The following is a 14,030-nucleotide window of genomic DNA, read 5'->3' as shown; positions in this document are numbered from 1 at the left end:
TACTTGGTAGTATTTTCAATATGTACTTGAAAAATAAATTTGCTTTGAAACGGTTTTGAACTTTGAGATAATTACTGTATGAGCTTCTTCCAACCACTGCAGGGTTTTGGTGGATCTTCTCTGCTGTTATTGTACTTCCTTTCTTCACTTTGTTTCCTTTTCTGCACTGCAGATACTTGCTGTGAGCCTAGATATCTGCTCCACTCTGTCTCCAACACAGTTCTTAACAGTCTCATCAGTGTTGCCAATAGCAGGTGACATAATTTAAGCTGAACAGAGCAAAGTTTAGGGGAGATGTCAGAATCATAAGAGATTGTACAGATGCTGAAAATCCTGAGCAACGCACACACAAAGGAGCTTAGCAACTCAGGCAGCATCTATGAAGAGGAATGAACTGTTGTCAGTTTGGGCCGAGGCCCTTCATCAGGACTGGAAAGGGTGGGTGAAGAAGCCAGGATAAGAAGGTTGGGGGGAGGGAAGGAGTACAAGGGTTGGCAGGTGACAGGTGAGACCAGGTGAGTGGGGGAGGGGGTGAAGTAAGAAGTTGGGAGGTGATAGGTGGAAGAGGTAAAGGGCTTAAGAAGATGAAATCTGATAGGAGAGACAGTGGGCCATGGGAGAAAGGAAGGAGGAGGGGTACCAGAGCTACCAAGTTACTGTAAGTTAGAGAAATCGACATTGATGCCATCAGGTTGGATAAGTAGTTTGTTTTCCATAGAAAGTTGTAGGTGACTAAAATGCTCTGCTGGGGGTAGTAGTAGAAGCTGATACAATAGGGACATTTAAGAGACTCATAGGTAAGAAAATGGAGTAGAAGGTTATTTACTGTGTAGGAAGGAAGGGTTAGATTGATCATGAAGTAGGTTTATATGGGTAGGTACAACATTGCTGGCTGAAGGGGTCCATACTATGGTGTACTGTTTGATATTCTATGTACTATGTTCTGCGTTCTCCATTAGAAGAAATGTTTGCCTTTGTCAACAACACCTAACATTTCAAATGATTCATTAGAAGGGGAGGGTTGATGAGCTGATGACAAGATTTGGCAGATTGGAGCTGTCGATATTCAGGTCACAGAGCTGAGGTCAGGGATGACTTACCTCTCAGTGCTGTTGATTGGGACTGGAGAGGTTGGGCTGTAGCTCGGACTTCTGGTTGGGATTCTGCTTGAGCAGGGCAAAGTGTCAGGCCAAGGAGAACACTGTGTGAAGTAAAGAAAGCCGATGAGTCAAACGCCAGGAAAATATCAGAAAGTTTGCTGGGAGCCTGTTCCAACCTCACCTCAGTCAGGACTGTAGCCTCGTATGCTAGCTGGTATTTGGACCTCTCCTGTGGGGACATTTTCTCTATTTTCTCTTTATCAGTCTTCAGTTTTCTGTCTGCACCTTTGGTCTGGAATTTAATAAATAATCATGTTCTTATTATTTTTGTTTTACACTTATTTGCTATGTACAAATTGATGTCTGGACTTCATGCTTTACAGCAGTACCCATCAATGTTCCTGCTAATTTGAGATGACCAGTATATGCAAAAACCTTGCGCTGTACAATTTTTTGCCCAGTGACAACAACCTGTGCGCATTGAATTTTATATATAGAGGTATTCATTTTAACAGCTAGGAGAACACTAAGTATTTTGATCTCTGGGTTTGATCATTTTCACTCTCATTCATCTGCTCTCTCCCAAAACATATGTAGCAGGTCTGTACTGGGTAATGAAGGATTTTCTCACTACAGCTTTTGCATACCATCCACATGTGATTTGCTTGTTAAAAAGTCTAGTTTCCAAATATCACTCCACTTCTTCCCACTTGCAACTTCTAGTGGCGACAATTTCTACTGTTTCATTAAACCCTTCAGCTTTAAACGAACAAGCAGTTCTTTTGTGCTTCACGCCCTTTGCTTCTTTGGAATTCGACATTGTGAATCAATAATTTCTTCAATAAAAGCAGTATAAATAAGCCATTTCTAAAATCTACAGACAAAATATCACAAACTCCACGTTGTCAACACTGTCCAAATCAGAAACCAGAATAGGAAATAAGATTGTGTGCGATTGTGATACTTAACATGCCAACGAGGTAGAGGGTGACAACCTTTTGTGCGCAGTTTAAATTCCTTTGTGTGCTGGTAGCAAAAGATGTGTGCACGCACATACACACACCTTAGGGGGAACATTGGTACTCATTTGTCAACAAAACAGGCCTTCAATGGTTGTAAGCTGCTTTGTGACATCCTAAAATTGTGACAGGTGCAATGGAAATACAATTTTTTTTAAACTCCAACTGGGTACTTCCATTCAAAGCCTGTGAAAATGACATCTATTAGTCCAGAATCTGCTTATTCAAATGTTCAATTTAGGAGACACCTCAATATTTGAACAGAACATACAAAATTCTGGAGGAATTCAGCAGATTAGGTAGCTTCTATGGAGGGGAATGAACAGTTCTACAAAGCCCTGGTTAGACCCCACTTGGAATGCTACGTTCAGTTCTGGTCGCCTCATTACAGGAAGGATGTGGAAGCTTTAGAGGGTGCAGACGAGATTTACCAGCACACTGCCTGGATTAGAAATCGTCATCTTATGAGAATAGGTTGAGTGAACTAGGGCTTTTCTCTTCAGAGTGAAGGAGGATGAGAGGTGACTCGATAGAGGTCTACAAGGTGATAGGAGGCATAGATAGAGTAGACAGCCAGAGACTTTATCCCAGGGCTAATACCAGGGGGCATAAAGTTAAGGTGATTGGAGGAAAATCTGGGGGGGGGGTGTGGATGTCAGGGGGAAGTTGTTTATACAGAGACTGATGAGTGCATAGAACACCCTGTCAGGGGTGATGGTAAATGCAGATACATTGGGACATTTACAAAACTCTTAGATAAGCACATGGCTAATAGAGAAATGGAGGAAGGAGGGATTAAGTTGTTTTTAGGAGTCAGCACAACATTGTGGACCAAAGGACCTGTGCTGTGCTTTAGCGCTCTGTGTTCTGTATTCTATGTTCTATGTTTTAGACTGAAGAAGCCAAAAACAAAAAGGTGTGGGGAAGAGGAGGAGTACGAGCTGGCAGTATGAGCTGATAGGTGGAAGGTAGGTGGGTAGGAGAAGGGGAATGAATATTAGAAGTTTTTTTCATGAATGTATTTTTAATGCTTATTTCTTAAAAAATGGAACAATGTCAGTATCCTGACTTAGAAAGCATGGTCTTATGAGAATAGGTTGGCTCCCCAGCCTGGTGGTCACTCTATCTGTGAAACTGGTGGAACACTGAGGAAAACTCACACAATATTTATCAATAGACGGAGATCACCAATTGGTGGGCAGGGTCAGGAACTTTGGCTAATTTATTTGCCCACATTCTTGGTCATGGTTACCGAAACAAGGTTCAATACCCTTCTACAGGGTCTGAGATCAGTTGAAGAAAATCTGAAAGAGTAGGAAACTAAAAAAAAAGAAGAAATGCTGGAGACACTTGGCACACAAGCGGTTTCAACTTGAAACATTATCTTTTGTCTCTCATTCTACACCTGCCCTGACCTGCGGGTATTAAACAGCACAAAACCAGGCCTGATTTTTTTCACAAACGAGGGAAAATTTGAGCAACACACAATATGTGCTAAAGGAACTCAATGGAAAAGAGTAAACATCGCCGTTTCGGCCCAAAATGTCAACTGTACTTTTTTCCTAGATGGTGCTGGGTCTGCTGAGTTCCTCCAGCATTTTGTGTGTGTGCCCTGATTTCTTTCACCTCTCCCGTACTTTCCATCTGCCCATTACCCACTCACTCTTCCCAAAGGTTTCTCTCCCCACCTCCTTCCCTTCCATCCACGCTCCCATCATCCTCTCCTATCAGATTCCATCTTCTTCAGCCCTTTGTCATTTCAACCTATCACCTTCCCTCTTCTTACCTCATTCCCACTCTCTTCCCTCCTTCATCTGCCAGTCACCCTCTTTACCCAGATCCACCAATCACCTGCTAGCCCTTATTCCCCCACCACCTTCCTCATACTTCTTTTTAATAGCTACCTCCCCTTTCTTTTCAGGACTGATGAAGGATTTTGACTCGGAACACTGACTGTCCATTTCTCTCCATGGATGCTGCTTGACCTGTTGAACTCCATGAGCTCCTTTGTGTGTTGCATCAGATCTAATAGGATTTGACTGGGGGACATCTGACCAACTCCTACTTCATTTTCTCATGTTCTGATCCCTCAAGGAATATCACTAGATACGGAATATCTCTGATTGTTCTCTCAGTGCTGATTTTTGGAAGCCTGCTGTGAGCAATTTGGCCACTGCATTCCCCTAATTTTAGAAGAGGTGGCACTTCATTCCCCGTAGCCTGTTTTGCTACAATCGTTGACTGATTCTCATTGTCTTGAGTTTTGGTACAAAGGCACATCATTAGGTGAGAGACCAACATGCAGGCAGCTATACTGAATTCTCTCCAGACTGAGCCAACACTTTGATAAATAGAACAAAAACATGGCCATATTTGAACCAGGACATCACCACATTTCATTTATCAACGTTAACAAAACATTTATAGCTTGGCAACTGGCTGTCAATGCTTTACAATGGCAGCTCTTGGCAACTTAACCCAGTCATTAGATGAGGAACCGTGGATTTTAGTGGATCTGATGAAGTGATACAGTACAGGCAGATGAGAATGAACAATATCTTTGGAGAAGAACAAAGAGTTGACGTTTCAGGCTGAGTCAATTCATCTGGACTGATAAGAAAGGGGGAAGAAGATGGAATAAGGTGGCAAAAGGGGAATGAATACAAGCTAGCCTCTTGATGGGGATGGAAGTGTATAGGAATTGGACATCCATGATGAAAATGCCGCAATCAGGGTCAGGGAATATAGGAGTCTTGGCCCGAAACGTCGACTGTACTTTTCTCCATAGATGCTGCCTGGCCTGCTGAGTTCCTCCAGCATTTTGTGTGTGTTGTTTGAATTTCCAGCATCTGCAGATTTTCTCTTGTTCATTATTCTGGCTTCTTCCTCTTTCCTTTCCAGTCCTGATGATGGGTCTCGGCCCAAAACATCAACTCTTTATTCATTTCCATAGATGCTACCTGACCTGCTGAGTTCCTCCAGCATTTTGTGTTTGTTATTCTGGATTTCCAGAATCTGCAAAATCTCTTGTATTTTTTGAGAATGAACAACAACAATTTTTCATTGAGTTCCTCGTCTAATGACTGGGTTAAGTTGCCAAGAGCTGAACAACCACAATCCTGCAACATTGTGAAGTGTTTACAGCCAGTTGCCAAGCTATAGACATTCTTGTTAACATTGATAAATGGGTTGTGGTGACATCCTGGTTCAACTATGGCAAAAATGTGTGGTACCTTAAATACTTTGACCTGGCAACTGGCAGAGTGCAGGTGCTCAGTGTAATCTCCATTCTCACTCATCTTGAACGTGTCGACCTGGATTCGGAAAGGCACCCCCTTCTCTCCACCATTTTTCTTGGGAGTGAATTCTGTACTGATGCAGTGAACCTGAGGAGCAGAGTTGGTAAAATTTTCATCACTTGGGGCACAGAGCTAAGTCTTGAGTGGCACGTGCTGAATAGTATAGTGCTTTGCACTATATAAGACATAGAACATAGAACAGTACAGCACAGGAACGAGCTCTTCAGCCCACAATGAAGAGTCAAACCAATTAAATTAGTAATCAAATGGCCAACTAAACTAATCTCTTCTACCTACACAATGTCCTTATCTTTCGATTTCCCTCACATTCATGAGTCTATCTAAATGTCTCTTAAAAGCCCCTAGTGTATCTGCCTCTACCACCTGACAGGCAACACACCTGCCAATCTCTGAGTAAAAAACTTGCTCCTCACATCTCCTTTCAACTTACACCCTCTCACCTTCAATATTTGCCCTCATGTATTAGATATTTTTATCTTAGGAAAACGATACTCCCTGTCTACTCTATCTATGCCTCTCATAATTTTATAAACCACTATCAGATCTTGCCTCAGCCTCCACCGAAAACAACTCGAGTTTGTCCAGCCTCTTGTTATAGCTCATGGCCTCTAATCCAGGCAGCATTCTGGTGAACTTCTTCTGCACCCTCTCCAAAGACCCCACACCCTTCCGATAATGGGGGGGGGGGTGGTGATTAGAACTATATGCAGTACTCCAGATGCAGGCTAAGCAGAGTTTTATAAAGCTGCAACATTACTTCCAGACTTTTGAACTCACTGCCTCGAATAATAAAGGCAAGCATGCCATTAATTGCAATGCAACGTCAATGGCAAAGGTGGCTGGTACAGATATTGAAAACATGGCATTGTTAAAATTAGAGAATTGGAATTGGAATTGGTTTATTATCATCATTTGTACCAAGGTACAGGGAAAAGCTTGTCTGGCATGCAGTCCATACACATTAATTCATTACACAGTGCACTGAGATAGTACAAGATAAAGCAGTAGCAGAATGCAAAATAAAGTGTAACAATTATAGAGAAAGTGCAGTGCAGGTAGACAGTAAGGTACAAGATCGTAACTAGGTGGATTATGGTGGTGAGAGTCCATCTAATCGTATTAGGGAACCGTTGAATATTCTTATTAGATAGAAGCAGGATGGAAGCTGTCCTTGAGCCTGGTGTTTATGATTTCAAGCTTTTATATCTTTTGCCCAATGGGAGAGGGGAGAAAAGGCAATGTTTGGGGGGGGTGAGATCTTTGATTATGCTGGCTGCTTTATTGAGGTAGTGAAACGTATAGACGGAGTCCACGGAGGGGAATTTGGTTTCCCTGTGTTGTGTCCACACCCTCTGCAGTCACAGGCAGAGCAATTGGTGTTGTACATCTAGGCAAAACGCTTTCTATAATGCATTGATAAAGCATGGTAAGGTCTGACAGAGACACACCAAATTTCTTCAGCCTCCTGAGAAAATAGAGGCCCTGGTATGCCTTCTTGTCTATGGTGTCTACGTCGACAGCCAAGGACAGGGTATTGGTGATTCCTAGGAATTTGAAGCTTTCAGCTCTTCTAACTTCAGCACCACTGACAGGAGCATGTGCATTGCCCCACTTCCTGAAGTCAATGACCAGCTTGCTGTCCCGTTGACATTTGTTTATGGTCATGGCACATGTTACTAAGCTCTCTATCTCCTTCTGTTCTCAGACTCATCATTATTTGAGATATGCTCCACTATGATAGTATCATCTGCAAACTTCCAGATGGATTTGGAGCAGAATCTGGCCACACAGGGAATAAAATAGAGGGCTGAGGATGTACTCATTTTGGAGATTATTGTTTGGAACTCCTTAAGCTGGAGCTTGGCTACTTGTGCATAAGGGAGGGGATCTCTGCAACTTCTGCTCAACTCTTGTTCTTGTGTGACAGCACTGACTGAAATGGAGAATGCTTCATACCCAGTAATGTAATTAATAAAAAGGCTCAGTTGGAATGGAAACATTCTCTAAGTTGCTCTTAGAAATACAACTCCAACATAGAGTACACAACACATATTAAAGCACATCAATTAATTGTAGTTTGAATGAAACTCAAACACTTGTCAAGCAAGCAAATGTGCACAGCTTTCTTTAAGACAATGGAACTGACATCAATGGACTCATGCAGAGGGATCAAAATGGCCAAGTGGTTTGTTGCCATAGTTCAGAGATGGGGTCTCAAAGGGGAGTAAAGATCCAATCATCATCTCGTTTTGGGGGAGGAAACTGACCAGGAGTAAACTGTTGGCAGCACACGGGACTGGAATCTGGAGCAACTAATAGAGGAAATCAGCAGGTCACAGTCGCAGAGCGCTACAAAACACAAACAGGTCCTATGGCCCCATCTAGTCTGTGCCAGCTTGGTCTTCTGCCTTGATCCATCTACCTGCATCCAGGCCACAGACCTCCATGCCCATCCTATCCATGTGTCTATCTAAATCTTTCTTAGATGTTACAAATGAACCCACATCTAACAATTCCACACACACACACCACCTCTGAGCAAAGAAGCTTCCCCCCAGAACAGCATTTGTGGGTGTAAAGAAACTGTCGATGTTACACCTTTTTGGAGCCAGCACACCTCTTTACTGGTGTGAGAGTCACCATAAAGAAGCTGGCAAGAGTAAAGACAAGCTTCTCTTCACTATGCTGGCCCCCTCACCTCTCCACTCTCAGTCCTGGCGGAGGGTTTCGACCTGAAGCATTGACAATTTCTTTCCTCCCGCAGACGCTACTCGACTCAGTAAGTTCCTCCAGCACATCGAGTGCGTAGCTCCAGTAAACCGCCTGTCTCATGTACTGCCCAAAAGATATAGAGACCAAATGAGACCGAAAAATGGGGTAACTGTGTGGCAGGAGATATATATAATGGAACACCAGAAGAAAGAAAAATTAATGAAGATGAGCAATGGTAGATAAGGGATGAACAAAGAAAATAAGACTGAGATAAACTGCAGTGAGGAGAGAGGAGAAATGGAGTGAAACAGAGGAAGGAGGAGGAAAAGACACAAACCTGAATGGAGACAGAGGTTTGTTTCTTTGAGTCCCAGAGAAACTCCGCAGCATTCAACAAGATGGGGTTTACTCGAGGGTCGATGATTCCAACTGACAGGGGAACATCTAATGTAACAAAACCATTTAGGAAAAGAAAGAAAGAAAGAATGTCACGGCGTGAAAGCAAGCCACAGTAAATGATGGATTAGCTCAATTACATACAAATTCTTCAGACCAATGAGTCGTTCGCTGGCCAAAGGAAGATTGGTGGACATGCTCCAAGACTCCATAATAGAGACTCCATTGTGTCCCATTACATTTGACTGCACAGTATAAAAAGTAATATTGTTTTAGTAGACCCATATCTTCACCTGAAGGACTTTGTCAGCACTCCATATATGGTTGCAATCTTGCTGATAACAAGTGCATATGGTGTAACTTTTTCGGATTAAAAGCTAGAGGTTTCATTAGAGGAAAGATGTGGTTAAGCTAGGGAAGGTGCAAGATAATTTCAAAAGGATGTTGCCTGGATTGGAGGACTTGAGTTATATTGAAGACTGCTGCCTTCAGCAAGGAGATACAGGAGACTTAGGTCCCATACCACCAAGTTCGGGAAGAGTTATTACCCCTCAACCATCATCTCAAGGTAGTACATGGTAAATTTACTTTGAACTTTGAACTTTGGTATAGGCTGGGTGCATTTTCGCGGGAGCAGACAAAGCTGTGGGGTGACATATAAAGATATATAAAATTATGAGAGGCATAATTTTTGATGGAATGCATGCCTAAAACTAGATTTAAGATGAGAGGGAGGTGGTTTAAAGTGAATCTGAGGAGTAACTTTTCACACAAGGTATAGTGGGTATTTGGAATGAGCTTGCAGAGGAGGTGGTGGAGGCAGGAGTAGTAACAACACTTAAGAAGCATCTGGACAAGTACCTGAATTTACAAAATGTGAATTAATGCAGTAGCGTGGGATTAGTATACATAGGCATGACAGTCAGCATAAGTAAGATGGGCCAAAGGGCCTGTTTCAATATTCTACAGCTTTATGACACTAAGAAGAATAGAAACGATGTGTGCAGGAATGTAGAGTACACAACACACCCTGAAAATGATGGGGTTCACTGGCACGTATCATAGAATTATAGTGCCATGCAGCACAGAAGCAGGCCATTCACCCCATCATGTCCATGCTAGCTGTCCACACTGATCCACCTTACTGGCATGTGATTGGTAGTCTTCTATACTCTGGTGATTTAAGTCCTGTGTAGATTCCTCTTAAATCTTGCCTTCCGTGTTGTACCTGCCTCCATCACCCACTTAGGCAGCGTGTTCCAGATTCCAGCCACCTCTGAGTGAAATGTTCTTCCTCAGATCACCTTTAAACTTCTTACTCCTCTGCTCTTTGGTCTTAGCCACCTCCACTATGGGGAAGTTATGTGTGCATATAACCTCAGTGTATGCCATCTTTCACCATTGGTACCTTTGTGAAAGTACCCAATTGGACTGGGGTCATGGGTTAGAGCTAACTGCACTGGGCAAACTCAGCAAGCTCTGTTGTGTCATAATTGTTTGCAGCGTTTCTCCTATGCTGCTGTAATAAATTTGAGAAATATCAATTTATTTTTCCTGATTCTTTATATGCTAATGCTTTAATTGCACCAACATCTCATCAGAGAGAACCTTTATTTGCTAATTTATGTAGCCTCATCTCACAGCTAATTTGGTAGAATCCTCAGTTAGGAAGACAAGTAGTGAGTTTGGCGTTTATTACAAAGAAAATTGAGTGTAAGAGTAATGACATCGTTTCAAAATTATATGGGATCCTGGTGAGATGATATCTGAAATATAGTGTACAAGTTTTATTTCCCTACCTAAGAAAGGGTATCTCCGCTGTGGAGAGAGTGCAGTGAAATTTCACCAGATTGAAAATAGAACATAAAACATAGAACTGTATAGCTTTGCACAGGCCCTTTGGCCTGCAAAGTCATGCTGACCTTTTAACCTACTCTCAGATCAATCAAACTCTTCCCTCCCTCATAGCCCTCCATATCTCCTTTAGTCATGTGCCTATCAAAGAGTCTCTTAAATGTCCCTAATGTATCTGCATCTACCACCACCCCTGGCAGTGTGTTCCATCAATTGATTCTTGGGATAGTCCTCTGAGGGGAGATTTAACTGACTGAGCCAATAATCTTCTACAACAAGAGTTCCCAATCTTTTTTATGCTGCAGATCCCTACTATTAACCAAGGGGTCTGTGAGCCCCAGGTTGGGAACCCTTGTTCCACAGTTTAGAAGAAGGAATGGTGATCGCATGGAAATTTTCACAGATCTTAACAGGTCTGACATTATAGATGTCCTTCTGACTAAACCTCAACATCAAAATTGTCTATTGAGGACTAAGATGATAGTTCTTCACCCAAAGGTTAGTGAATCTTTGGGATGTTTTGCACAGCAGGGTTGGAGCCTCAGTTGCCTGGTGTATTCAGCATTGGGGATCAACAGAATATTGGATACTAAGGGAATCAAGGGGTATGGAGCTGGTACTGAGTAAAAGATTGGTGATGATTTCAATGTTCAAAGTTCGAAATGCTGTAAATTAACTATCAAAGTATGTATATGTCACCATATACTACTCTGAGATTCATTTTCTTAGAGTTATTCACAGCAGAACAAAGAAATACAATAGAATCAATGAAAACTACATGTGAATACTTGAAAGTGAGTCTGCAGATTGTGGAATCAGTTTAGTGCTGAGGTGAGATGGGCTGAATGGCCTACTTCTGCTCCTTTGTCTTGTGATCTTGTGAGCGAAGTTATCCACACTGATTCAGGAGCCCTGATGGTTGTAGGCTAATAACTGTTCTTGAGCCTGGTGGTGTGTGACCTAAGGCTTCAGAACCTCCTGCCTGATGACAGTAGTGAGAAGAGAGCGTGGCCTGGTTGGTGGAGCAGACATGGGTGGGAGTGCTCTTTTCCTGCTCTAGTTACTTATTTTCGTATGCTCTTTTCTTTATTCCCACCAAAGGTGTAGCCTTCACATTGAATCATTTTTAAATTTATATAATCAAAAGAAAAATTGCATAATGCTTCTTGTTTTAACTGGATTGTGTCAAGTTGCCCAGAAGAAGATAAACTTCTTTTATGCATGTACAAATGCTCAGATGATGTGAGGTAGAGCCTGGTGTTCTGATGTAAACAGCAGAATGCTCCGATCCTATTAGATGTTGATGAAACCATTCTGGATGAGTGCGCTGAACGTGTACAGTGAAAACAAAGCATTAGGTGATCACAAGAGCTTTAGTCCCACGTCCCCGGATCATGAATCAAATTCTGACGGGGATAAGCGTAAACAAAGCAGATCTGGGTTTTGAAGAATTACCATTCCCAGGTGGACTCTGAGGATCAGCTGACTGGATATTTATTGGCAACACCAAGTCAACCAGACAGTTGGATGTGAGGAACAGCAAGAGATTAACTCCAAATAACATGAGTTGGAAAACAAATTCGGTTTAAGTGGAGTGACAAACAGGAACTGTACTTATCAACATAAAAATAAGGAAGTTGCTCCAGATGTATGTTGTTAATAGAGAAAAGTTACATCAAACATACGAATATATGAATGGCAGATTTAGGAGTGGGGTAGGGGTTAGAAATATAGAAAACATACAGCACAATACAGGCTCTTCGGACCACTAAGCTGCGCCAAACATGTCCTACCTTAGAACTACCTAGGCCAGAGGTCAGCAACCCGCGGCTCTTTCATCTCTGTGATGCAGCTTCCCGTGGTTTGTTAGTTTTTGAAATGTAATTCGAAATTTGAAGATTATGGTGATCTTGTACAATCTAAAAACTTTGTGGAGACCCCATTTCCTGGGACATCCGAACCGGCTCACAATTAGCCACCGTGCCGGCTAAGGGAGATAGCCTACGGGGGTTTGTGAGTACGTGTCTTTTGGAGCATCCGCGCCCACGGGGACAGGTTGAGGGAGGCTTTAAAGCAAGGCTGTTTAGTTCGAATAAAGCTACCTTTGACTGCAGTGTCTTTATTTTAGCGCTGCGTGTAGCACACCGCTACAACGTGTTTTTTATCGCTATTAATATACATCACCACTGCCAATGCCTGACACCCGCCAGTGCGCGCTTTCTTTTAATTCTTCGATCCAAGGTAGGCTAACTATGGAGTAACCTTCAACCCAACGTCTTTTTTTCGGAGTTCAAAATGTTTTTATTGCATGCAGAAATGTAATTTCGTTTTCTCTGCAGGAGTTCATCAATTTCATAAGTGCAACACATTATAGTTTGTTTATACATAGCATAAAGGCAAAAAAAACCATTGTATGCAGTGTTATTTCATTTTAAATGTCAAACGGGTTTTATGGCACCCAGTGTTTTCTTTTCTGTGGGAAATGGGTCCATATTGGCTCTTTCAGTGGTAAACGTTGCCAACCCCTGACCTAGGCTTTACCCATAGCCCTCGATTTTTCTGAGCTCCATGTGCCTGTCCAGGAGTCTCTTTTTTTAAATTTATTTATTACATTTTTAAGAGAATTACATAGAATGAATGGAATACAGAATAGTAAAAAAAATTAATATTGACCCTCCCCCTCCCCTTAACCCTCCCCCCCTTAACCCTTATCTAAAAAACAGAAAAAAAAAGAAAGGAAAGAAAGAAAAAAAGATTGCCTGGATATCGGAGGATCCCCACATGCTCCATGGAGTTCAAAATAATTTTAATTTTAATTTTTATTTTCCCCATTACTTTGTAATTTTATCTTCAAAGGACCTGTATATTTAATCCTATCTTTTGTAGATATCGGTGCCAAATTTTCAAAAATATATCATATTCATTTCTTAGATTATAAGTAATTTTTTCAAGGGGAATGCAGCTATATATTTCATTATTCCAACGATCCATAGTTAAATATAAATCAGATTTCCAAGTAACTGCAATAACTTTTTTGGCTACTGCCAATGCAATTTTTATACATTTTTTTGATACTTATTCAATTTAAGTTTCGGTATTGTCCCTTCAATGTCACCTAGTAAAAATAATATTGGGCTATGTGGGAGTTGTACTCCAGTAATTTGTTCCAATAAAAGTCTTAAATTTATCCAAAATGGTTGAATTTTAAAACAAGACCAAGTAGAATGTAAAAAAGTACCAATTTCTTGATTACATCGAAAACATTGGTCAGATAGATTTGAATTTAATCTATTTATTTTCTGTGGTGTTATATATAATTGATGTAAAAAATTATATTGTACTAATCTAAGTCAGACATTTATTGTTTTTATCATACTATCAAAACATAATCTTGACCAATTTTTTCCATCAATTTTAATATTCAAATCAGATTCCCATTTTTATCTTGATTTATGAATTCCTGGTTTAATTGCCTGTTATTGAATCAAATTATGCATACAAGATGTAATTTTTAAAATTTTTCCTTTTTGAATTAATATTTCTATTTCATTAGGTTTTGGCATTAACATTGTTTGACCCAGTTTATCTCGTAAATAGGCCTTTAATTGAAAATAACAGAAAAGGGTGTT

The 14,030-nt window shown here is 41.2% G+C and overlaps 1 protein-coding gene across 2 annotated transcripts in view; it reads right to left on the bottom strand.

The window, feature by feature from the left end:
- LOC132384823 (transcription factor CP2-like) overlaps positions 1-14,030 on the bottom strand; it is a 68,430-nt gene that overhangs the window by 23,923 nt on the left and 30,477 nt on the right. For both annotated transcript variants that reach the window (XM_059956378.1, XM_059956379.1), the window contains 4 exons: positions 8,489-8,595; positions 5,353-5,505; positions 1,282-1,392; positions 1,101-1,201 (listed from right to left, as the gene is read on the bottom strand). In XM_059956378.1, coding sequence (XP_059812361.1) covers positions 1,101-1,201; positions 1,282-1,392; positions 5,353-5,505; positions 8,489-8,595 — 472 coding nt within the window. The remainder of the gene's footprint in view (positions 1-1,100; positions 1,202-1,281; positions 1,393-5,352; positions 5,506-8,488; positions 8,596-14,030) is intronic.

The sequence above is a fragment of the Hypanus sabinus genome, chromosome X1 (genome assembly GCF_030144855.1).
Source record: "Hypanus sabinus isolate sHypSab1 chromosome X1, sHypSab1.hap1, whole genome shotgun sequence".
NCBI lineage: Eukaryota > Metazoa > Chordata > Chondrichthyes > Myliobatiformes > Dasyatidae > Hypanus > Hypanus sabinus.
This window is presented reverse-complemented; position numbering and strand designations above follow the sequence as displayed.